The 25,569-nt window shown below is 36.5% G+C and overlaps 3 protein-coding genes across 18 annotated transcripts; 1 reads left to right on the forward strand and 2 right to left on the reverse strand.

Moving 5' to 3' along the window:
* Positions 1 to 3,027: 3,027 nt before the first annotated feature.
* On the reverse strand, positions 3,028 to 8,470 carry LOC112286707 (U-box domain-containing protein 43). Its single transcript, XM_024528858.3, has 6 exons — positions 8,068 to 8,470; positions 5,999 to 7,211; positions 5,601 to 5,907; positions 4,956 to 5,395; positions 3,963 to 4,823; positions 3,028 to 3,734 (listed from the first exon to the last, which is right to left on the reverse strand). Exons 1-6 carry the CDS (start codon positions 8,085 to 8,087, stop codon positions 3,465 to 3,467), a joined length of 3,111 nt encoding a protein of 1,036 aa, XP_024384626.1. The 5' UTR covers positions 8,088 to 8,470; the 3' UTR covers positions 3,028 to 3,464.
* A 7,218-nt stretch (positions 8,471 to 15,688) lies between these two features.
* Positions 15,689 to 19,911, forward strand: LOC112286637 (E3 ubiquitin-protein ligase SDIR1). Of its 15 annotated transcripts, none has more exons than XM_090252871.1 (10): positions 15,961 to 16,203; positions 16,631 to 16,795; positions 17,023 to 17,320; positions 17,569 to 17,635; positions 17,812 to 17,864; positions 18,120 to 18,261; positions 18,615 to 18,753; positions 18,848 to 18,905; positions 19,163 to 19,273; positions 19,410 to 19,911. In XM_090252871.1, the coding sequence occupies exons 3-10, from the start codon at positions 17,243 to 17,245 to the stop codon at positions 19,536 to 19,538; spliced, it is 777 nt and encodes a 258-aa protein (XP_090108997.1). In that variant the 5' UTR covers positions 15,961 to 16,203; positions 16,631 to 16,795; positions 17,023 to 17,242; the 3' UTR covers positions 19,539 to 19,911. The 15 variants fall into 15 exon arrangements, with proteins under 15 accessions (XP_024384473.1, XP_090108995.1, XP_024384478.1 ...); XM_090252867.1 differs by having other exon boundaries at positions 16,057 to 16,203; positions 18,845 to 18,905; XM_090252861.1 differs by having other exon boundaries at positions 16,063 to 16,203; positions 16,519 to 16,795; positions 18,120 to 18,354; positions 18,845 to 18,905.
* A 43-nt stretch (positions 19,912 to 19,954) lies between these two features.
* LOC112286636 (aldehyde dehydrogenase family 3 member H1) lies at positions 19,955 to 24,063 on the reverse strand. Of its 2 annotated transcripts, XM_024528704.3 has the most exons (10): positions 23,769 to 24,063; positions 22,547 to 22,782; positions 22,338 to 22,406; positions 22,028 to 22,124; positions 21,669 to 21,875; positions 21,294 to 21,514; positions 21,010 to 21,182; positions 20,817 to 20,907; positions 20,416 to 20,686; positions 19,955 to 20,128 (listed from the first exon to the last, which is right to left on the reverse strand). In XM_024528704.3, exons 2-10 carry the CDS (start codon positions 22,757 to 22,759, stop codon positions 20,085 to 20,087), a joined length of 1,386 nt encoding a protein of 461 aa, XP_024384472.1. In that variant the 5' UTR covers positions 22,760 to 22,782; positions 23,769 to 24,063; the 3' UTR covers positions 19,955 to 20,084. The 2 variants fall into 2 exon arrangements, with proteins under 2 accessions (XP_024384472.1, XP_024384471.1); XM_024528703.3 differs by lacking the exon at positions 19,955 to 20,128 and having other exon boundaries at positions 20,193 to 20,686.
* Between the last annotated feature and the right edge of the window lie 1,506 nt (positions 24,064 to 25,569).

The raw sequence follows: 25,569 nt of genomic DNA on the forward strand, positions 1-25,569 counted from the left end.
AAATTTGATTATTTCCAAAGACATATTCCACAACAACTAATAGACTACCAACAAACAATATCTTTAAAAATTAACAAGACTTAAATATAAGTTGTATAAATTATATCTAAAATTATGAAAAATTCACTATATTTTGTGAGCAAATAATACATATTTTTTAAATTAAAGAACTTTGATGACTTTTATATAAAACATATAAATATAGAAATTTTAAAAATATTCTTATACAACATTGAGTTTTAATATTTATATAAAAATAGATTTAAATTGGCACAAAAAAACCTTTTATAAAGATTTGCATAAGAAGCTATACATTAATTAATAGATTTTACTAAAATTAATATCTTATATATATATATATATATATATGAAAAATCTTAAAATTAATGGCTTGTCTTTTTAACAAAAACATTATCTCTTCACTTGCAATAAATCATTTTAGGATAAACATATTTAATTCTACTATATTATATGTAATTTATAGCAAGTGGTAATAAGATACTGTATATACCAGTAAAACTTACAATTATATGCATTAAATAATATTTTTCTTCTAATTGAAGTATTTCTTTAAACAATAACTTTAGAATATAATCAAAATTTAAATATAAGACAAGATAGTTAATTATCTATATTCTCATAATTTGATATTTTAAATGAATATTGAATAGTAAAAACTACAATCTTCCTATTGATTTTGAGTAATAAATAATTTATATAAATACTAAAAAAGTTATGATAGTAATATATTAACTATTTTTTTAATAAAGTCTTTAAGAGAAATAAGAATATACTCTTTTTTGTCAAACTCGACTAATAAATTATAATTTTTTGCTTTTTTTTAAAGAAGATAACTTCATTATCTTAAGAAATCACTCAAAGAATGAGGAGTAACTCAAAATGTTAGAATTAATATTAAAATAGACTTAATTGATACATGCATTTTTATATATATATATATATATATATATATATATATTTTAAAATAAAAATAAAATATGATATTTTAAATAATGAAAATTATATACTAACATCAAATGTATCATTGATGTTACTTGGTCTAAAACATTGTGACAAATAATTTAAAAAGTATAAAGAGAAGCTACACATTTTGTATGTAACAAAATAGGATTTAAGAAGTTTTTAAGGAATTCATAATATTATGAAGGCCTCTATGGCAACAAATGTGCTAATAGAGTATTTTGTACAAAAACTATGTTAAGTTTAAAATCACTAATAAAGGTATTAACTTTAAAATTGTTCTTTTATTCGTTAAGTGAACAAAATTTATATTGAAATAGTTATTGAGTTTTTAAATTATTTTATTTTATTTTAAATGCATGATGAAAGAAAAAGATTTAGATCCTAGTTTGGTGTATACTTGAAATCTTTATTAAGTTATGTTACTTGCAAACAAAAGATTTAACATAGATTAAGGCACTAAATAAGATTTGGAATAGGTAGAAATACATGTTTAGCAAAGATGTGTAGATAAGATGTATTCTTAAGTTCTACAAATTAAAAAATAAATATAAATAAAAATAACAAAAAAAATAAACATGAATATTGACTTATAATAAATATTTTATTTTGACAAAAACTATAATATATATTATTATGTTTGTATTATTATAGTTTTTTACTGCAATGATACATAATTCATAAAAATCAAAATATTTTTTGATTATACATTTATTTTATAAATTAATTTTTTTATTAAAATGAATAGTCTATATATATATATATATATGTTTAGTGCCAAACATATTAAAATCTTTCTAATCCTTCAAAAATGAAAAGATGCTTTTAAATTTTCAATTTGTGAATTTGATCTATATACATAATTGCAAAATATGTAAAGAACTTGGTAGGGTGGATTTTGGAGAAGACAATTGGAATTAAATTAAAATAAGTTCAAGTGAAAGGAAATTGTGGTAGCTTCCTAATTGGACTAAATTACAAAACTCGAAATACACTAAGTAGGTATCTTATCATCTATGTGCTCAATAGCTATTGAAATATTTATTTGCTAAATTATACAAAGTTATAAGGAAACTATTTCTTTCTAAACATATGACACTTTACTATAATTATATTGTTTTGAGTTACTTTCATACAAGGTGTCACAAATCTCATTTAAAGATATCATTTTAAGGTTCTTTTTTGTTGATTTGGTATTGTGAGCCATGTTTAAGGAAAAACAACAATGAGCCACCAGTTTTACAGTTTTTGATAACTTACAACATGGTATGCAACAAGTAAGATTATATTGGGGGCAATTATTTATGATTAATTTTTAAATTATTCAAACAAACAAACAGAGAATTAATTATGTAGTATTGTAAGAATACTATTGCACAAATAAGTTAGGTCCTTGTACACTTTGTGTTACATTTTATTCAGTTCATACATACCCACAACAATTTATGATGGATTAGACATGATTTGTCTAAGAAGTTTTGATGATTTCATTATCCTAATTCAACAATGAGCCACTGGTTTTATATTTTTTGATGACTTATTAGATGAACTGTATCTTATTCAATGCTTTTCAAAATGTTGCAGATCATGTCATGCCTACAACTTAATTTTTATCAAACTTAAATTGTTTGCTGATTGTTATTTAGAAAATACATGTCTATTATAGCATGTGCAAATAGTAAACTCTTATTCTATATTACCCCTTCTTTTTAATTTTCAACTTTTGCAGAACTGTGAATGAAAATGTTCTCTAAACGGCGCTTCAAATACCTTTCTCAGGCACCTAATCTTCAACCAGGTATAGATTCTTCAAAACCTGGAACACATATTATATCACATGCGAGTGGATCTGCGCTGCCGCCTCTCACTAGCTCTGCATCGTAATTCAGGCACTATCCTTCTACTCATACACACCTCTGGACAAGGATAAAGATGCTAAAATAATTTCGGTAAAGAAACAGCCACATCACACGCAACAAAATGTGCACTGTGTAAATGAATCTTTACGGCAAAAGCCTCCACTCGGCGATGATTCGTAATACTGAATACACTGAAACAAGATACATTTCATTAAGAAATGGAGCACTGTAAGCTCCAAATTATACTTCTACACTTACTGTTGTAAGTCGGCCAGGAAGGACATAAATGGCCTCTCTCAAAAAGAAGTTGAAAGAGGGGGAAAACTGATACTGCTTGAAACCCCTGAACCACTAAATCTACGACAAAGATTAGTGGATAACACTGGACCTCAGAGGCAAATGCAGTGCTAAATCTTGCACAGTCAGAGCATGCACTGAATAATAAACCCAAGAGGTTTCCAGTTACGAAAGCTACATAGATACTAAACTCCTTGTCTGATTTACACAGCGATTCTCCCGTGACCCGCTAAATATACTACGGAAAAAAATTGTCGTTTTCATTGAATGGGACAACCCTTGTATACACGAGCCAGGTGGGACTCTTTGGATGAAGAGGCACTAACTTTACACTTTTTGAAACACGCCAGAAAAATTCGGAATCTTGTTTAAGTGCTTCAATGCCTTCTCGGCCAGCTGCTTGGCTTGATTATTGCCGTACCTGAATGCATCAACAAGAGCAGTATGAACATGTGGATCACCAGAAATTTGACGCGCCAAGTCACCGTTGCGAAGAATTCGCTCCACCATCCACACTGCCCGTTGGCGCAGCACTTCAGTTCGATGCTCTTGCATGATCACCAAAATTGGTTGTATACCTCCTGCATTTTGTAGCTCCTGAAAAGCCAACCATGGTTACTAGCGAAATTTTCTGCTCGACAGAGAACTTAGAGGCGTTGATATGAAAACTCACAGAAGAAACTAACTCAAAAAGTGGTCTTCACAAACAAATACCAAACGTAATACATGCATTCTGCATTTGCTGCTAATTACGGCGACATGCAAGCAAAAACAGGTGGAAAAAACAGTAAATTGGGTGTGCGCAATGACAAACTTCATTTATACCTGTGATCCTCTTTCCATATCAACAGTGTCCATCAGCAACGTCGACAAGGCCCCAATGGCTGCTTCCACAATGCTAGGATTCCTGTGATCTAAGCAGGACACCAAAGGCAGAAGGGCTTTGGCGTGCAACAGGCAAAATGTCTCTTTAGATGTGCACACCCCCGAGTGTACAGGGCAAAGACCAATCAAGGGAGTAGGCTGCTTGAAGCAAGCGAGTCGATAAATTCCTCTTGGTTTGGGAGGGTCTGGAACACTAGAAAGTTGCGGTGTCTTCTCGGACAGATTTTCCAGTGCCTTCGCTGCTGAGTTCTGAAGTTCGTCCGATCCCCCACTTTGCAAAAGTGATGTGAAAAGCTCAGTAAAGTTGTACGTACTAGCTAAGTTTAGGATCCTTTGGTCGTCGAGAGCACAGGTAAAGCGAACTAATATCCCAACCATGCCCGTTTTAAAGGGAGTTATGTGTCTCCTGTCGCTTGGACGGACAACCCCCCTCTTGAGATCGTCTAAGCGTTTGAGCAGCAAGGCGGGAGCACCCTCATCTAGCATGGCCCGAGTGAGGTGATAGTCTCTCATGGGCAAGTTTGCGAGCAGACCCGCAGCCACTGCTTGCTCCTCCATAGGTTGATCTGAGTCTAGGAGCTTTATCAAGGTCCCTAGCTGACGAGTCGTGACACGAAGACCATCTGCAAGCTCTTGATCCATGTGTGAAGAAAGGAGCATCAATAGCTTCACTGCTGTCACTCGCAAATCAGCTTGCGGCGCTTCTAAAAACTGAATGAGGCTTACAGTCGCACCTGCGCTCCTTATGTGTTGGACTAACCTGGTAACAGATTTATTTGAAGAAGCCAGTCCAACTAGCACCTGCAACATGAACCCAAAAGGCTCAGTACTCCGAACTTTAATGCAAAATCCTATCGCTTCTTGGTGCTGACCAAAAAAAATAAAATAAAATAAAATAAAAATAGAAAAGCCAAAGCGAGAAGGTACACTGACCTGCAGAACCTTTGCCCCAATGCCTGGACCAGTATTACTGACTAAGTGTAAGAAATTATGCACGATCTTCTCTGAAGCCAGAAAATTTCCTTCCTTATCCACAGAAACAGTCTCCCAATTTGCACCAGAACCAACCACATTGGCCAAGACACCCGCCGAAATCTCCTTTTGCTTAGTAGGTACTTGGTTAGGGCCAACAATAAATAGATCTCGCATCAAAGGTGACAATACACCAGCTTCGATCAGAAGATTTCCATTACTCGGAAGAGTAGACAAACTACGCAGGGCTTTCAGCGCTGTTGCACGAGCCACAGAGTTGTGACTGCCAAGCATCTCCACAAGTGCAAAAGCTGCTCTCTGAGCAGCTCGGCTCTTGTCTTCAGAAGTTAAAGGTACAATGGACAGATCTTCCGCCATTTCAATGCGAACCTCTTCCGGTCCTGAACATGGGAAAATTAAACAAGGGATTAAACAAAGAAAAGTACTACAAATTCCTATAGCTTATCACGAAAAACTCATCCACCGGCACATTGGTTCATTCCTGAATTGATCAACCAACAAATTAACATGTAAACAATAACAAATCCATCAAAAATATATATCTTTATCAAACGCATTTTACCACTTAGATTACACTTTCCCTACCTTCCACAAGTCGTTTAAGGAGTGGCTGAAGGCGTCCATTCTCAGCCATCTGCTTCACATTGTTATCACACCGCTCCAGATTGGCCAGCGCCTTCTCGGCATGGTCAACTACAGCCACATCCTCAGAATTGCTGCTAAGTATTCCTACCAATATCAAAATAGCACCATTTGTTTCTCCAATTTTATTGCAAAGTGAGTATGATTTTGATAGTTCATATAGCAGGTACACAGCCCCCTCACGCTCTTTCGTATGTTCACGTGACAAGCACTTCACCACGCGTTTAAGATCCGTGGCACCAATCTCTTCCTGGAATATGAGCACGCCGGGTTCAATATACACAATTTTCAACACCAAATTCGTATTCAAAGAGGAAACACTGAAATGTACCAATCTATACCTTTATGTCATCGTCGTTCTCTGCAAGTAGGCGAAGGCTGCTCAAGGCGAGACATCGCACTTCCTCACTATTCTTCAGAAGATCGACAATCAACGGTATCAACCCTTCGGTACGTGCTCTATGCTTGTTTAATCGATTTTTCCGACACAGAATCTGCAGGTCCGAGAGCGCAAACGCGATATCAGCATCAGCCTTGCCGGACGTGATAATCTGCTTCACAATCTCCATGCGAGCCTGCTCATTCCTCTGAGTCCACTCCTCGATCGTGTGCCATAAAGCCAAGCTAGGCTTCACCGTCGTGCTCACTTCCTGCCCCGTCATGGGACACAGTATCGGCCGACCGTTTTCCTTGCATTCCTGGAACCAGCGCTCAATCGCCGCTCGTTCATAAGTTTGCCCATTCTCTAGAGTCACAGGATCCTGCATCACTTGCTTCGTCAAGGGGCACACAAACGCCTCATACAGCGGCTCAAGGCGTTTGTGACATGGGTGCACAGCAAGTGCCTCTTCCGATTGACTTGGTTGCTCATTCAATTGCAGCCATTTGTTGAACAAGTCACTGACCACACCAAACAACCGCATATCGTTCGTATTTTTCGAGTCCTCCACGTCTCTCCTCAACAGATCCAGCTCAATTCTGAACGCTGTTGGGTTTCTCGACAAATCCTCGATCCCCACAGTGCGAGCAATGTCCATGAGAATGGCCTGCTGCACACCCACATCACTTAGTATGTTCCTATTCTCTGGCTCCAAGGTCTGGCATAGCTTGGCCTCGTTATCTTTATAAGGAAAGAGAGCAGATTTCATTTCCAGGGCCAGGTCATCCACAACGGACTTCTGTTGGTCGTCACCACGCAGAGAGGAGGACGGTATGGATGCGAGGATATGTCCCATTCTATGGGTGACATCTTCCAGCTGCTTCGAGATCACACGGCAATGGAAAAGGAGATAAATCCGGCTCCTCACAGTGCAGAGGACGATGAGCCCCAGTGCTTCGTCCAATTCTTGCTCTAATTCTCGCATTGGTGCCTCCAACTGAAATATGTCGCCACCGTCTTCCAAGTCTATGAACACCTGCTTAATACTATCTAAGAGGTCTGCAAAGTTCTGAAAGTTGTCAAGCTCCACAATAACCTCGTTGCAGGCACGAATTGCATCCGCAAGCTTGTCCACAAGAAATTGGGTTGCAGCCTCTGCCATTGGCGGCTGCAGCCTGTCGTCACACACCACTAGGTTAACTTTCAGCGCACTTACTGCATACTGATCAAGGCCAGCAATTCCAACTTCGCCATTTCAGTGGTTAAACTCCCACAGAAATAAGAACTAAAAAATATTGTGAAAGATCCCCACATTAACAGCCTTCAGGTTCGTGGGCAATACTCCTAAGGCAAAAACTGCTTGTAAATGCTGCAAGTTGGTAGAGAAACGTAAGACAATTGCCAGTATCACGGATAGCTAATGCTCGACCTAATCCGTAAACAACAACCGGAGTTCGAAAACATTGCTTCAGAAGTACACTACGTTGCAGTTCCAGAAGTTGGAGGACTTTTTTTGAAAAAATAAAATAAAGTAAAATAAGAACAAAAAATAAAGTCAAGTTATACCGATCTTCTAACATTGCCGACAGCTCATAGTACTGAAGTCTTTAAAAGAAACTCTCACTCAAGTTAGGTCGCTTGAACGCCGACTAACAGTCCATCATGTAATGCAGTCTCCCGGTCCTACACTTAGTAAACGAGAACCCAATTTCTCGAATTCGGTACAAGAGTGACAAGCTCCCAGCTGCAAAAACCGAACTTGGGAATCGGACATAACTCCCTCGCTGACGCCCTCACAGACGCCACAACCTCGGATGGCAACTTCAAGGATGCGAATCAGCTAAAAATCTAACCACACTCTACAGGGCGGACACTCGCTCGCTTCGTTCGCGACAACACCTGTAAGGGGAAAAAAAACTTAACACGTACTCCCCGAGTACCGACAGACCCGCTACGTGCGAAGATCATCACGGGCAACAAAATATCACTACCATCAAAAACCAATCAGAGGCTCAGTTCAAAGAGATGTACAGGTCCAAGTCGCTATTCATCTTGCCCGCTGCCACAACCACCTCCTCCTCCTCCACCTCCTCCAAAGGAAAAACCCTAAAACATCTTCAGCTAGAGTACGCCCGTCGCCCAGTCAAATCCACGACCTCGGAACCATTAAGAAAACCAATGCACCGTTAAGCTCGGCACCGTAGCAATGCGCCACCAACCTGCTTTGTCGGAGTGTTTTGGCTGTGCAGAAGTGGCGTTCACAGGGCTTAGCTCATGAGATCCCCTTGCAGCAGCAACCCACCACACGGCTTTGGTCCCCTTCTACTCTACCTCTGCTCTGCTATCCTCTTCCCTGCCCTGTCCTGCGTTGCCCTTCCTTCGGATCGTTCCGTTGCCCTTGTGTTGCCCTTGCGTTGCGTTGGTTTGCGTTGCTTTGCATAGCAATGCGTTGTTGCCTCGCTGACTTCCTTCCTTCCTTCCTGCCTGCTTCGCTCCGTCGCTTTCGTTCGATCGTTCGTTCGTTCGTCCTTCCGTCCGTCCACTGGACTATGAGGTGGGCGCAGGAATGAGGGGAGGTTTCTCCGAAGGCCATGGTCCACGGGGGAGCCACCTCCGCCAGAGACGTTGGGAGCAGGGGCCCACTTGGCAGCCTGGCTGGCCTGCCTGTACCGCCGCCAGGTACCAACTCATCCCCCTCTCTTATTACCGCTATGTCAAACACTCCCTTTGTATGCTATCCTCCCTCGCTTTGTATCCTACTCTCCCTCCCTCTGTATTCTACTCATTGTATTTCTCCCTCGTATTTTGTATTTTCTGTGGGAATCGCTCATGGGGGGGGGTAATGCGGCTTTGCTGGGGTCGTGCTACTGTGTCTTTCCAACTCTGTGTGATGGTGGGTGTTTATGTTTGTTTTTTTCTTTTTTGGGTTAGACTACAAATAGCTTTTTAAGTGGTAAAGAACATGGTTGCTAAGTGTGTTTTTTGAATAGAGGGGTTGACTCAAATTTGAGTAAAACATTTAACTTGCAACAGGTGATATTGGTTAGTAATTCTGTTGTAAATCAAGCAGGTGTGTCAAAAATCAAAATGAATCATTTTTACATAAAAAAAACTCCGATGAAGACTAATCTTAATATTGCAACTAGACCATCAAATATTGAAAATACTTTGGATCTTCAATAACAGTGAAAAATGAAGAAAGAAAGAAAGAAAAAGGTGATTATGATTTCTTCAAAAAAGTCAGTAAAACTCGAATTATAGCATACTTTGACAAGTATATACATATTTACACACACATCTACAATATCAAACAGTTCTCTTTTGCTATTGAATAAAAATTAATGATATGATATTTTGGCTTATTCATTATTTCTATTTCATAATCAATTGTTCTTAATATTACAGAAGAATAATTAAATATCATTACCAACTTTGAATAGAAATTATTATTCAAAATATAAAAATCTCATCGTGTTTCTAAAGTAATTCAATATTTTTAACTCAATCTTCATTAGTACAATTGTTTTTGAAATTATACTTGCCAAACTTCTACTTTTAAGATTATTATTGTTTCTATTTATAGATTTATAAAATTATAGATAATAAATTTATACTTTAAATTATATTTATTAAATTATAAATAATTTTTATTATTATATAAATTTTTGATTATAAAGTAAGCCTTATTCAATTTTCTTATTAATAATTGATATTACTCTGATTTAAAAATATATTTTTTGCTTATCTATTAATTTGAGAATAAACAATTTACAAAAGAATGTGTTTTCAATCCCATTGCATTATAAGAATAATCATTTAAGATAATTAAAAACTAATTTAATAATAATTAGCAATTATTTTGTAAAATTTTATGCCTTATACCATTCTAAAGTTTTCAATCTAAAACTTTGTATGTTTCTAAATTTTATTTATAGAAAGCCATTTGGTATAACATACTCTAAAAATATCATTCGAATTTTTTCATGTATACATTGTTTAATCTCAACACATAATCTAAGATCTTAATTTTTTTTAATATTAGATAAATGTGGTGTTTACATTATTTAGATTCTTGAAAGAGAAAAAAAATGTTGTCTAAATAACAAAAAATAAATAAATAAACAATTATCATATATATTACAAAGAATTATAAAATAATTGGATTATTTGTGAGTCCATGAGACATAATATCATGTTGAAAACATATAAAAATACTCTCTCTCTCTCTCTCTCTCTCTCTATATATATATATATATATATATATATGTAAATTAATTAATTGACTGCATATTATATTGTGGGCTCATTCTAGATTTGTTTTAGAATATATTTCAGCTTGACCTAGCTTTATAGAAAGTTTTGACTTAAAAAATAAAATACAAATTAAAATAAGTTCAAATTATTCCAAATGGTTGTTGAATTTTTTCTTAGAAGTCAATTGTATAATTAATGATACAATGTTAAGATGAAGTATTTATGTCATTTTAAAAATTGCATCTTAGAAGTTATAATATTGATCTAAAATATTATCAGAAGATTTATGTAAATGAGAGCTAGATTTTTTATGTGTATGTGTGTGAATACATATATATATATATATATATATATATATCTGTATATATTATGAAATTTGCATGAATATCCTTGATATAACAAATAAAATTTTATTTTTATTTTTAGTTTAAAAAAGATCAATTATTTTTTTTGAATTTTTAATTAACATGAAATTAATGACATTAAAATGTCTACTTTATCAAAACATGATATTTCTTCAATTGAATAACCTAAAATAACTACACTAATTAAAAATTATTATTGTTATGTTACTATGACAATATATAAATACATTCACATAAAGAGTTGTATGAGTGATACGTACTAAGGCAAAGATATTTAATTTACAAATAAATTATTGTATTTTAAAACACTTTTTTATTTAAAATTTGAGCATTAAAAAAAATTGAAAAAAATTACGTCATATAATATAGTAATTCATGTATTAATTGGTTGTTAAGTACAACATTATTCAAATTGACATTGATGTTTGGTTGTTAAAGCTGTAAAACACACATGAATACAAAACAATTTTTTTTGCAAGTTCTAATTTTTTCTAGTTTTTTACGAATAATGTCATATTTATTTTATTAATGTGAAAAAATTATATCTGAAATATCCAAAATGAAATCTTGTTATTATTAAATAATAAGAAATATTTTTTTTACAAATTGATTTTTTGAAATTTACGAAATTTAATTTGAGATCCTTGAGTAGGAAAACTTTAATGTTGATATTCACTAAAAAAGTATTTGATTGATGAATCCTTCAAATAGGGGTATGAAACCATCAAACTTAAAAATAAAAAAAAATAAAAATCCTTTAGCTCTTTAAGATTTTTTTTGTATTTATATAATAACATGCAATAAATATATTTGCTTAAGATAGTAAAGTTGTTAGAGAAATCTCTATTGTCTGCATATTATCAAGGTTAGTGATGTTAGATGTTGGTTGTGGTGGTTGAAAAAGTAGATATTATTACAAAGATAAATTCTTTTAGTTTTTTCTTGAAGCTTTTTTATTGAACTATTTATTTATAATAATTTTAAATAAATTTAATAATATGTAATTACATGTATAAGAATTCAAATAATGAACAATTATCAAATATAAAAGAAAATAATTTGCAATCTCTAAATTATTTTTATGTTAATTATTTTATTCAGTTATTGTCTAATTATTATAAATATATATAATAATTTAATAATAATAACAAAGAACTAAATTTAATTAAATCTGAAAAAATATATATTCTAGATAATAATTTATTATAAATTATATTAAAATTAAAATAGATAAAATATTAAAGTAATATTAGAGCAAAAAAATAAATTAAATGTCAAAGATTTTCTTAGTTTTGCTTTAATTCATTATAGCTAACAAAAAATATATGAGGATTTTGTTTTAAGAAACAATATACTTACAAGCTATGTGTATAATTTTTTTAAATACGTTTATATTAGCTTTATAAGAGTAGAAACTTCTAATAATTTTTTTTATAGCCACATGGCATAACTTTACATCTAATCTATGTGTAAAAATGTATTTTAATGCTTCTTGAAGAAGAATTTACGTACTTAATTTGTTTTTAATTGTTTTTATTAATTTTAATTATTCAAATAAGACATGTAAGTATAATAATAAGATACCAAAGAATTTTTTAAGACTACAATTAGATCTTATATTAACTTTTGACAAAAATATTACTATTTAGTAGAATAAATCAAATAATAATATGATCATAAATTATTCTTTTAGGATTATAGAGCAATCCTTTTAAAATATTACAATTTTTTTATATATATATATCACTAATTTTTTTAAAATTGATATATTTTTATTTATTTTTTGAATAGTTATTTATTAAATTATATAAATTAATAAAAACTACTAAATATTAAAAAATTAAATAATCTTCTATTATGAAATTTTTTTAATTTTATTATCTTATATGTTTTCATATTTTATACCAATTTTATGAAGTAAGATATTTACACATCTAAGCTCTTAGACATAACTATTAACTTACTAATCAAAAAACTTTTATAAAAGTTGTATTCATCTAAAGTTCTATGAAGGGCACATCTAAAACTTCAGTTATGAAGGAATATTTTTAAGAATTGAAGACTAAGATGTGTATAAAGAAAGAAGGAATAGTTGAAAATATAATAACCAATAATTAATGTCAAAAACAAGAAGGCCTAAAGGCTACAAGAAGTATAAAGATGAGTTGAAAAGACTGAGAAGGGTCTCAATCTTGTTTCTATTTATATTACTTGCAAGACCTAAAGCTTGAAGTCTAAGCCTTTCATGTCTTTCTACACAAGACAGTAGATGACTTCTTGACAAAGTCTCAAAAAGTTTCTTAAGAAACTTCCTAAATAGATTTGTGGTCCAAGTTAAATCATGTAGCTTAATTTCTAAACTATTCTAGAAGTTTCCTAAAATGCCATCTAATGTAGCTTAGTTTCTAAGCTTCTCACCACATATTTCTACAAAGTTCTTTGAATATTCTAGAAAAATCTATTGTGATGTGTAAGATTGTTTAAAGGCTCAAAAATTTTCTTTGTATATATGTAATAAGTTCTTTAACATTTATTTGTATATTTTATTATTTTTCTAAATTCTTATATCTTCTATTATTTTATACTTGAATATAAAAACATAAAAAAATAAAAATAAAAACTCATGGTTATTATATACTCACATATTTTAAACAGAGTATTATTAATTCTATAATTTATTCTAGTATAAATTTTAACATTACAAGTGTAAAGTTGGTAATATTTCCATTTATTTTATGATGATGTTACACACCTCTTATGTTGCAAAATGTTCTATTTATTTGGATTTGTAGATTTACAAATTTTATACAATAGATTACCTTTCTTGCATGCTAAATATTTGAAATTCTATCTTGATAAATCTAAAAAAAATAAAATGAAAATTGATTAGTTAAAGTGATAGAAAAAAATCAATATGTTTTTTTGGTCTAAGTAAAACCCTTAAACAACTAGACAAAAAATGTGTAAGATATATTCTAAAATCCATTGCTGAATCTAAAATCTTAATGAGTGTTTTTTTGTAATTTTAAAATTATAGTGAATTTCACAAATCACAAAGATAAGGGGGCCTTAAGATACATAGAATTTGCAAACAATTTCCTTACAAATCATACCTTATTTGATATATCTATATTTTTTATGTCTTGATTTATAATTTGGATTCTATATTATTTTAGTTTTTCAATTAGTGTAATAAAAGTAATTACATTTTTCTGGTCTTTTAGAAAAAATCAGTAATTTCAAGAAAGTTTTTTTTTCCTCTCCAATAATCTTGATTTAAAAAAAATATATAGATTTATTTATTTATAAATAAATTATCTTATGATTTTAGTAGAAAAATAGTCATTATTTTTATTTTATGATCTACTCACAACAAAAGGTGAATGTTTTGAAGCACTTTGTTGTCATAATACTTTTTGAACTTAAATTATTGTTTTTACACTTATAAGGTCTTGACATGTTTGTATGTATGTAATAATTTCATAGTTTCTGTTCTTTATAATCGTGTTTTGATTTTTTTATATAGTCTTTGAATTCTATATTACAATTCATATTAATTTCTGTGAGATTCTTCTAAAACATACTAAAATTATTTTAATTAAAAAATTGTATACTAAAAAAATATAAATATTTCTAAATGTATCATTATCATTATCATGTAAGATTTAGTTTTGAAATCAAGTCAATATTTCCCAACTCATATGACATACGATTCTTAACAAAAGTCCATATTTAAGTTTAGAACTATTAAGCACATTACAATTTTCTTAATTGTCTGTTGTTACTTTCTTGTAATATGCAGCTCCATACACTTCGTAGTAATTTTATTTCTATTATTAGAAATTGAGTTAACTTTGAACTTTATAATATATTTATATATATATATATATTAAATATATTAAATTAATTTAATTATATATATAAATTTATGTAATTGATGTTCATATATATATATATATATATATATATATATAAATAAATAATGAACATCAATTAATAAAGTGTTGAACTTTGCTATGTCCATAACAATACCTACTTTTAAGACAATTTTCAGCAGTGTGTTTTAAGTATATTTGTTTATTTTTGTCTTTAGGATCGCAACTTCATAATGTAGTGTAGGATTATTTTCGAAATATATTAGGCCTTTGTAATAGAGTTGAAAATAAATTAAAAATACATCTATTTTCTCCAAACACCAACTAAGTGTTAATTTAGAGTTTCCAATAATCAATTATTAGACCAGGTAGTGCATAAGAATAGTATTTGAAATTGGTGTTCATCCTAAACATATAATTTGGACTAAGCTGAAAATTGTGAGCATGTCTACTTCATTTGGAAGTTTAGCCCAAAGAATGGAGGCCAAAGGTGAAACAAACTCACAAAAAAAGATCTAATCTTCCAAAATCAAGTTTGATAATCAACGCATGATAAAATTTGATGCAGCCAGTACTAATTAGGGTTATGATTGGAACATCTACAATTCAAAACACTTTGGTTTACCACACTAACAAGCATAAATGGCACTTACGTAATAGGATAAATATACAGTGATTTACAAAATGTACAGCTTTGCCCCCTTACCCACTGCCCACTTGTTTGGAGATAATATTCCATGGGGGTGTCATTCATTCACGGGTACAAGTGGGACAGGTTGTTTGGCAAAACCCCATTTATACTTGCAATTCCTCTTGAAGATAAACCACGAGTTTTTTTTTGAAATGGAGCAAAAATAGAATTGTTTATAAACAAAATGTTACCACCATATTGTCTGCTAGTAAGTCTCTGTGGAGTAGTGCACCCGAAACCCTAAAAAACGAACCAAGAATGTACTCTGAATGACAAAATCATCGCTGGCAAGAGAATCAATCCCCCACTCCCCTAAAGATGTCCTTAGTAGACCCAGAAATGATGCATCCCATAAATGTAGGGAAGCCAGGAGGGCATGGGATCACGTGCAAGAGTAAGGGAACACGGGGAACAAGGGGAATGGGCATAAGGGGTGGAATTCGTCGAAGTGGGCAGGACCCGGAAGCAGCAGCAGGAACTGCAGACGCGGCGCTCATTTGGGAGAAGGATCGTGCATGGGCTTCATCGCAATTCCCCCGATCGCAATTCCTTGGAACCAGGCACACGGATTTGCGACTACCCAATGCAATGTTCTAGTGACTTCGACGATGATGATTTCGTCGCGGTTACTTTGCCATCCAAAACAGCGACGAAACCTCTTTCCCCCGTCGCGCGCATCTTTTCTTCATAGGTCGCATCTCTCATGACCTTGTAGAGTCCTACATTTTCGAGATGCGTGAGATTGCAATACGGAGCTGACGTGCAGGAGTGGTAGGTAGCGCAGGAGTGGTAGGTAGCTGGGACGGTAAACGCTTCGTGGAGAGACAACAATTCGGGAAGAAGGTTGGGTTCGAAGTGGGAGGTTGTTGACGAGAGGGTGATTGATCGATCCTCGGTGGAATTGAGTCGTGAGAATTCTGGAGGAGACGACACGGCTCATGACTTCGACCGTTTTCTCAAGCTGGTGCACTCGCTGGGGCAGGTAGGCAGGATAAATGGTGTTTTGGTGTGTCCTGAAGTTGTTAATTGGGATTAGGTCTATGTCTTGGCGATTGGGTGAGTTCGACCGGGAGAGGTTGTCTTTGTTGTGAGTAGCTCCATCCTTGGCTGTCAGATTAGTTTCATTCATTCCTAGCTTGACTGTAGGAGCAATGTTTGAGTTGTGGGAGTGTAATTCAACGAACTGTAGAGGAATCTTTTGATTGGCAGCAAAGTTAAGCGTAGTTAGACTTAACTTTCTTTTAATGTGTCGTGTGCATGTTCGGACGTTTCTTGATCGTGGTTTGGCTTATGTCAGTTCTGCGTGCACCGATTTGTCGGTTCTTTCTTCGAGGTTGGATATGAGCTGAGGACAGTGGTTAAGAGAGTCCAATTTTTGCCGGCCTCCTTTTTTTTTACTTCTTGCGTAGTCTTTGGATCGGTTGAGCGCAGAGAGTTAGTAATCGAAGCCCTGATGTGGGGCGCGGAAGAAAGCCCTGTCGCATTTTAGTGTACAATTCTCAATTTAGCATGAGAGAGAAATTGCGAAGTGTGTACGACACTATTGGGTGGTTGACACAATTTTGTCCTCAGAGGTTGGTACTCTAAACTATCTCCATATAGTGTGCATTCAAAACTGCAATTTCAGTCTCCTGTGGATTCATATACATGTGCAGGGGTTGCTCAAATTGGTGATCTTATTTGAAGATGCTATTCTTGGACAGTAGACCTGTAAGTGATTCGGGGATTAGTACGAAAGCAAGATTTCGTTATACTGGCGTTCTGGACACGTTCTGAAAATTTGAGAACCGCATTGTTCTAGGATTCTGGATTGGCACAGGCAGCAGTCACGGTGATATGGTCTCGCTAGCTGATGGGAAGAAACTGGAGTAATGTACGCAATATCTTAGATTTTGGGGAGACACTTGGTAAACCTTTTTGTTGCAAGACCAAGACTTACTGAAAGTTTCCATTGAGGACCTTGTGAAGATACTGTAGGAAGTTTTGATAGGGGAATCGGTAGAGGTTATCAGCGCGTCAAAATGAGCTTTGTATTCAGAGGAGCCCGACCAGACTTGGAGGGTGGGCTGGCAGGGTTGATGCCTGATCGGCGCTATGTGGTATACTTTCTTACCAATGCTACGTTTTTCTTTTCTTTTCCACCGAATTTAGTCTTTGGACTTTGGGTTATACAAGATGTATGATCTACATTGTGATTTGGCTGTGAAGTTCACCGTGCGGGTACCATTATGTACTACACCTATTACAAGGTTTACATAATAGAAGTGTAATGGCTTGGAAAGCTTAGAGGAATGACATTCTCTGACTACAGTTTTATTAAATTCTGATGGCTGTTATGTTTTGACAGTCTGGACATGGATTTCATGGAACTGTGCGTCATGTGAATACTAATTCCATGGCATTCTTAATTTCAGGTATTTAAGAGTCACCTCACCGATTGTTAGTGTCAAGTTTTTACTGTATCTTTTAAAACGTTCGATCTCGTTGGGCCTTTGACGTTACTCCTCGTTCCTCCGATCAGTTAACTTTCATTTATCCTCACAGTTTTTCAAGACTGGTTCATACTTACCGTGTTTCATGTGTCGTGCAGTGGCGTTATTATATATGATCCTCAGTTCTGAACAAATGTCCCTAAACCTAATGGTGCGTCCTTGTACCCTTTTCAAACGAAATGGATATACTCACGGTCTTCGTTGGTTATTAATAAACAATTTAATAAATAAATTACAATATTGTGAATCAGGTGTTGCAAATTTCTTGGGGCGACAGTGACATACATTATTTGCAATCAATATCTCTCGGAAGCTCGGAAATATTTTAACATTGGTATAGACGTTAGGCACTTGGGAGTTGCAACTATGGGTTTGATTTTCTTTATCTCATGACATGTTCTTGCAGATTTGGGTGGGAATGGGCGTACTTTTTCTGGCTTCTAGTTTACGTATGTACTCTATTTGTCACCAACTTCAAGCTCAGGCACAGGCAGCTGCAGCGGCGGCGACTGCGGGTGGATTTCTAAGCCACGCAGAGCTCCGCCTACGTATGCACCCCACTCTATCTTTTGCCATCAGAACCCAGCTCCACGGTTTTCGTTTGCAGCTTGCCCTACTTGACAGGGAATTGGATGACCTAGGTGATTCCCATTTCTGGTCGTGGTCCCAGCATTCACGATGTGGTCTTGTAGGTAGAGCCCAAGTCTGTCGTGATTGAGCGGAGTTCAGTGTTGTTGGCTATCAGCTCTTGGGACAGTGCTTTTATCTAGAAGTGTGTGCACGATCTATGTATCTTCTGCGTGTAGATTTATTCGTGTCTACTTGGCAGAAACCTAAGTCGCATGTTAAATAGAGGTTAAAAATACCATTACTCAAATAGCGGACTTGATGTTGTATACAGATTACGATGCTTTAAGGGCATTGGATGGAGTCAATTCCCCTGGCGTTCCAGCGATGAGCGATACAGATATTAGCAGATTACCGGTTCGTGTGTACAAACGCTCCTCACAGATACCTGCAGCTGATCAATCACAACTCAGGTACGTCAATCCTCTCTAATCTCTATCGCCTCGTGATAACATCGTGTTATCCACTTCCCCCGTCCTCATGCTTGTGAAATGCCTGTTGCAGCAGCGAAGGAGAAGAGCTGTCCTCTGAGGAAGTCAAAGTCGACGTTGTCGATGAAACTCCGGTACGTGTACCTGAAAAGAACAATTTTCTATTTTGACTGATTTAAAGATGTGCAAACCAATGTTGAGGATGTCACACACAGAAAATAAGTTTGGCGTAGCATTTTTCATCTTTCTTTAAGTTGCAGTTTGCTTACTTGTTAGTTCTTATCTTTCTGAATTCTAGAACATCCTTTGGTACAAGGAATCTCATGATATCCTTTCGAGAGAATTTTCGGATGTATACTTAGTGCATTGGAATGATGCTGGGACAATGCAGGACAAGATTGTCCAAGGCGAGCAGAAAACATTGGAGGAGTTGACGTGCAGTGTTTGCTTGGAGCAAGTGGTGGAGGGTGAAATAATTCGAACTCTTCCATGTGTACATCAGGTTTATACGATGTCCTCTTTGGTCTTATCGACTGCCTTGAATCAGATATAGTTCAGAAATGAGTTAGACATGTAGGTGTGTCTGTGCGGGTGCCGAGATGATATCAAAGCTAAAATTTTGAGGTGGGTTTCTGCAGTTTCATGCTGCTTGCATCGACCTGTGGTTAAGGCAACAAGCGACTTGCCCCGTGTGTAAATTTAGGTTGGGTGGGCCAGAAACTTCCATGGCGAGCAGCGCCGCCACGACTACTGCTTTCATAGTGTAAGGTTGGTCATTCGGTCTTTCGCTGGAGTTGGTATCCTTGATATTTTTACAAGACCAATGATCCCAGACTTGAGTGTACACTTTGGGCTCAATGAGCACCTATGGAAGCAATTTGCACGGTAGTTGGGTAGCGCAGAATGAGCTGAGGGTCGGGAAGGCAGTATTTCAGTCACATTGTATAGTATGTAGCGCTGAGTTGTTATACCAATATTCATCTAAAAATGGTTTTTTTATATATTTATACTGAGTTTAGGAACCGACAGTAGTCACAATTGCAAGGCTCCATGTTTCGAAGCAGGAATTGGAATTAATGTATACGCATGCTAGTTCACAGTTGACAATTCAATTACGTGGTTACTCATTGACACATTCAACCCAGATCTGGGACAGTTGTGAAACAATGGTGTGTACAATATGCATGGTGAAAATACAGGCTTATTTCGATGTCAATTTTTTGTGGTTTTGTACAATTTTCTCAGAAACTGATATTAACCTACTGCTAGAAATCTTAAGTGGTAGGGCTATTACGATGGCTAGACTCCAGGTTTTAAAGTACGCAGACTCCGTATGGTCGCAGTTTCGCAAATCTGCCTGCACACACTAAACTGCCGTTTTTGTAGAGAAAATTGAAAATGATATTAGAGCCTCGGAGGCATTGAATAGTCTCGTATTGAGGTAGAATCTGCCTTGCCCTTGAGGTGGCATATGTTTATTGAAAGCTCTCGCATCGAGGTCTGGAATCGGCCAATGAAACCACAGCTTCTACTTTTGCAAGCCCAGTAAAAGTTGGATGAGTTTAAAAAATCTTCCTTCAAGAAACGCCCTTAACATGGCCTGCTTCCAAAGTGTAAAGGGAGGATATCGTATGGGAGCATCACCTGACTGGCTCTTGTTGAAGATACTCTTGAAGTGGCTGAATGTGTCAAACGAGGCCTTGCCGTGGTATGCACCTGTGCCACTCTCTCCCACTCCGCCGAAGGGCAACTCAGGGACGATGAATTGCATGATGCAGTCGTTCATCACCAATCCGCCACTAGATGTTTCTTCAGTGAACATCTTGACATAATCCTTGTTGGTGGAGAACAAATGAACTACCAATGCCTTCGGCTTATCGTTGATCAAATCAATGGCGGCGTTGACATTTCTTACCTACTCCCTCGAAGTCAAGCGCAATTTACTTGGTAAGAATTTCACAGACAGCACAGACAATTCTCTATCATATTTTCCTTAGGAGTTTAGGTTTTCAGAGTTTGAGGTGTACAATTTAGAATGAACTTACTGTGATGATTGGCAGCAAGGGGCCAAAGATTTCATCAGCCATGATGGGGGAGTCCAGCGCAGGATCTTCTATCAAGGTTGGAGCAATGTATCTGGAAAGTTCAGCAGCATCGTAAGCAATTGTTTGATTCAAAGGAACCCCTAATGTTACACGTCAGCATGTGGATGTTAATCGAAGGGCAGGACTGCCTTACAACGAATCCTCGTCTCGTTCTCCCCCATGCACGATCCTGTCGGCTGTGGCAGGATCGTCCAAGAGTCGTGACAATCGTTGGAAGTGGTTCTTGTTCACAATGCGTGACAAATCCTTGGAGGTGCGTGGATCTTCTCCGAAGAACTCCACCAATGTACTTCGGAACTGCTTGATCTGTATTGAAAGACGAGCTAACCCTCAGTAACTCAATTCTTCTAAACAATAGCAAATACAGTAACATCCTCCACAGAGCTATGGTTAGCAAGAATGACGTAGAGGATGTACCAGTTTAGGTGCAAGATGTTCTTCAACCAGAATATAATCTGGAGAAATGCATGCTTGGCCACTATTACTTCCATACTTCCCTGCCATAATCCGCCTTGATGCCAGCTGCAGATCAACTGTGTCGTCGATGAAGACGGGACACTTACCTCCAAGCTCGAGAGTCACTGGGGTTAAATGTTTGGCAGCTGCTCCCATGACGATTCTCCCCACCTTCGGATTTCCTGCAGGTTCAGCCAGATTGCAACAAAGTAAATTCCACAACCGTAGATTTCAGCATTCCCTCTACACAGGGTGATCAAAGTAGGCTTCTTTTTGGGTTTTTGGAAAGATGAAGAAAGAGTTGTAACAAAGTGAGGGTAAAGTCAGAGTACCCACCGGTGTAGAAAATCTTGTCCCATTTCTGTTCCAGTAGCGCCGTAACCTCAGGCACTCCGCCTTCCACCACCTTAATGGCATCATTGTCGAGATACTTCGGGACCAACGTGCTCAGTAGTTCAGAGGTGGCTGGTGTGACCTCCGACGTCTTGAGGCAAACTGTACAACCGGCTGCAATTGCTCCAATTACGGGATCTACCGCCAAGACTGCCGAACATTCAATCCCACGTCATGTACATAAATCACATCATCATCTAGCATAAAAGATAAACTCTCAAACCTGGATTATAAAGTTCAACTCCGACATGATTGCAGTATGAATTTGGGTGGGAAGTATTGAAAGTAAGACAAATTCTTACGGAAAGGAAAATTCCATGGAGCGATGACGAATGCCACTCCAAGAGGCTCTGGTAGTATGAAAGCAGACGCTGGCCAAACGATATAGGGAGTTTCTTTCTGCAGAAAATGCAACGCAACGGTAAATCTCCGCCTCGAACTTGTAGTGCTCACTTTACGCAGTTGACATCTAAATTTGGCCAAACACACAATGAAAGGCTTACATGAAAATCGTGTTAAAGCGAACAACAACCGTCATGTTGAAATTCAAAATAAAACCATTGCTTAGGAAATAGGATCGGCTAAGCTTTACATACGAAAGAAGCTGAATACCTTCACAGGAGCTCTCCACTTGTTCAGATTCTTGATCGCATGCTTGGCAGATGCTGTGACGACAAGGCTCTATATTTTCCAACAAAATTATTTCACTCGGGTTTCTGTTGCATACGGATCATGAGGTTGATTCTATGCAACATGATGGTTCATGTGTAGATAAAACTAATGATATGGCGACGAAGAGTTGGGGAGAAAGCATAACAAACCTCCATCGTTAAGGCTTCGTGCCTTGGCTTGTGTAAATCGGCAAAAAGGGCCCGGCAAATTTCATCTTCGTTCTCCTCGATGAGTTTTACGATTGCATGGAGTTGCTCCAGTCTCCAATTCGACGGTCTGGTACGTCCGGTTCGGAAAGTCTCACGCAAACAGGACGCTACCTTAGCAGCATCTAGCACCGAGTGTGGCTTGATTATCGTCATCAAATCTTACTCTTCCTCGAATCCTACAACTCGCAGCGAAGCAGAGAGATAAAATATAGCAAAGAAGTGTCAAATTGTGACAAAATATTTGCAACGATTTTCCTTATTTGCAATACAGACATCTACTTCGAAGAGAAAAGGTAGCAGTGGAAACAAAGCAGGCCCCAGCATTTGTAAGGACTTTTCATCCTCTCATATAACCCTGCTACCCATTCCCTACATGCTAAAAGCTTTTGCTTCATACAGAGAACGTGAGCGGACTGTCTGTGGAAATTCGCTTCACAAACTTTGACAGTCATTGTGCAAAATGTGCAGCTGCAAGGATGAGTACATCGCAGATGTCTAGTGTTCCTTTTGTTGAACACTAGCTGCAATAGTTGATGATCAATTGCGGGGTCCTACTGTCCTTAGGTTGGCTACAATTTTTTTTTCAAATACTCCATATTATCTTCTATTCTCCGGAATGCTCTTGACTTTCACTTCTTGCAACTCAGTAAGAGAGAGTGTTCTAGCAACCCATTGCAACTTTACGAAATTTTGCGAACACATAGAGAAGAGAATGATACACCGATATCCATCTAAATAGGGTGGTCCCAAACTGGGTTTTCCACTTGAAACTACAACAGTTCCAGAGTTATTAAATTCACTATGATTCGCGGAAGGGTCCATAATGTCGAGCAATCTAGTGAACTAGACACTAAGGCGGAGGATCTCTATTGCGATTGTCTAATCTACTCATCGACTAAATACGGAATTTTAGTTTGATTTTTCTAGGAGGTTGTCATAAAATGTGCTAGAAGAACATATCACTTTGCCTTCCAAGAAACGTTAGGACATATAGTTCACTAAACCCTACTTGCCCACAGTGGAGATTTTAATATTTCACCGTCATCTCTGAGGGCATCTCCTAGAGCAACAATCTCACTTGGACTTGATGAATTCAACATGGTGAGGAGGGAGAAAATAAAAAAACAAAAAAAGTCTCTGGAGGAAGGGGGGAGGAGTGCACCAGTCCTGCCGAACAGTTGCTGAATCTTGTGACACCAGTTGCGGTACATGAGCACAACAGGATTCGGTGGATTCGAAACTGACTCAACGAGAAAGATACACTCCGATTCAGTAAGTCTTTGCGCCAGACTAGGAGTGTGAAACTATAATCAACTTGGTTTTTGCAAGCTTACAGATCTCAAATCTCAACAAGGTCCAACATTGAGCTCAAGCTCAAGCCACTCGAAGGAAGGAAACCTGACTATGTCCTCAATGATTCGAACACCTCTGCAAATTGTAGAAATAGGGAGCTCTAGAGAGAAAGTTCGAGTGATCAAGTGTGAAGAATCTTAGTCATCACAATCACACTTGATCACAACGAATCAGAGGCCTTCGTTCCTTGACGAAAAGTCGAATAGACCACTTAAGTTGACAATTTTGTATAGTTTACTTTTAACAATATCTTAGGATTCTCGGAAGAAGGTAAGAACAAATATAAAAACACTCTGGTGGGGATAAGTTCTTTCCAAAGAAATTCATGACCACATGATTCAACTCCTCAATCACCCCACCATGAGTCTTAGTCGCGAATCAATCGTCGTGACCAGATGTAAACCCAGCTTATTCTACTCATTGCCCTCGCTCCCTGTGCCCACAAAGCCTCTTTCGTAGCTTTCATGGTGACTGGAATCTGTCAAAATCCGTATTGTTGAACCTCTACTTATAGAAACCTGGCGTCATGATACGATGCAGCTGCACACATGAAGCACCTTACACCGTCGAATGGCGTAGTCCACCCTAGTAAAACTGACTAATGACGCTGCTCACCGTGCTAGCGGCGGCCAGAACATGTGGTCTGCCGCCGCAAAGACGCCAGCTTAGATTCACCCGAAAGGAACATTGCTTGACTTCGGTACAACGAACTGCTGACCGATTTAAAAGCTACCCATTTGGCCTCTGTGCAGCGTCCAGTTGACAACTGCCACCAGGAAGCAAGTTGACTCCATTTCCACAGCTAGTTGACACATTTATTATCTTACATCGAAACCTCGAAACACGATCAGTTCAAGCATTTTTCTCGTCGACGGATCCTGGCAAAATCAATCAATGCGCGTCGTCAGTGAGCAGCAATTGCAGCAGCTTGTCGTCAAGGGTTCCACGTCACTCCAGTTATCCACCACACTTATCAGCTTGATTCTTCAGGCTGAGTCATTTCTTTTTCTCCTCTTAGATCCTTGGCTCTTGTGTGCATGCTTGCATATATATATATATATATATATATGTATAGATAGATAGATAGATAGATATGGGGGTTCATTTCTCATTAATTGTTGCATGGTTTCAGTTGAAGTTTTTTTCAACGCAGTCGATCCAAATGTCAGTCCAACATTATTTATTTATTTATTTATTTATTTTTGAAACAAATAGAGATAACTCTATTGCAGTAGAAAGATAAAGTTCAAGTGCCCCAGCCAAGACCGGACAGTGCAGAATGATACAACCTAAATTGACCTTCTTACACTAGGGCTAGGACTTACTAACTTCCATCTGGGTTGAGTGTTGTCCCCAGACATTTTCACAAGAATGGAGTCCAATAAATGCCGTTGAATGTTGCATCGTTTTGTTCCATCCATAAAAGCCAAGGGATGGACTCCTTGGGTAGCAACCACCGACTTTGCAAAATTGTGACTTTGCAAAAATTGTCAAAGCCTTTGATACAGAAAAACACTTTATTTCTAGTTGGGCAATAAAGATTTGCTTCAATGGCGCCATGGAGCTCCATGAGCTTCTAGAGCATTTTGGGCGCCACATGAGACTAGGTA

Source organism: Physcomitrium patens, chromosome 9, assembly GCF_059467195.1.
Source record: "Physcomitrium patens ecotype Gransden chromosome 9, ASM5946719v1, whole genome shotgun sequence".
NCBI lineage: Eukaryota > Viridiplantae > Streptophyta > Bryopsida > Funariales > Funariaceae > Physcomitrium > Physcomitrium patens.

What these genes read in the sequence shown, in the direction of transcription:
- LOC112286707 (XM_024528858.3), bottom strand. Translation starts at nt 8,087, where the DNA reads ATGAATAGCGACTTGGACCT. An exon ending in ATGAATAGCGACTTGGACCT is followed by an intron (nt 7,212 to 8,067) that starts GTACATCTCTTT and finishes GTGTGACGACAG; the next exon opens with GCTGCAGCCGCCAATGGCAG. An exon ending in TTGGGGCAAAGGTTCTGCAG is followed by an intron (nt 4,824 to 4,955) that starts GTCAGTGTACCT and finishes TTCATGTTGCAG; the next exon opens with GTGCTAGTTGGACTGGCTTC.
- LOC112286637 (XM_024528705.3), top strand. Translation starts at nt 17,243, where the DNA reads ATGAGCTTTGTATTCAGAGGAGCCCGACCAGACTTGGAGGGTGGGCTG. An exon ending in CAGGGAATTGGATGACCTAG is followed by an intron (nt 18,355 to 18,614) that starts GTGATTCCCATT and finishes TGTTGTATACAG; the next exon opens with ATTACGATGCTTTAAGGGCA. An exon ending in ACGTTGTCGATGAAACTCCG is followed by an intron (nt 18,906 to 19,162) that starts GTACGTGTACCT and finishes GGGACAATGCAG; the next exon opens with GACAAGATTGTCCAAGGCGA.
- LOC112286636 (XM_024528703.3), bottom strand. Translation starts at nt 22,759, where the DNA reads ATGACGATAATCAAGCCACACTCGGTGCTAGATGCTGCTAAGGTAGCG. An exon ending in GGACAAGATTTTCTACACCG is followed by an intron (nt 21,515 to 21,668) that starts GTGGGTACTCTG and finishes CTGAACCTGCAG; the next exon opens with GAAATCCGAAGGTGGGGAGA. An exon ending in GAACGAGACGAGGATTCGTT is followed by an intron (nt 20,908 to 21,009) that starts GTAAGGCAGTCC and finishes TGAACTTTCCAG; the next exon opens with ATACATTGCTCCAACCTTGA.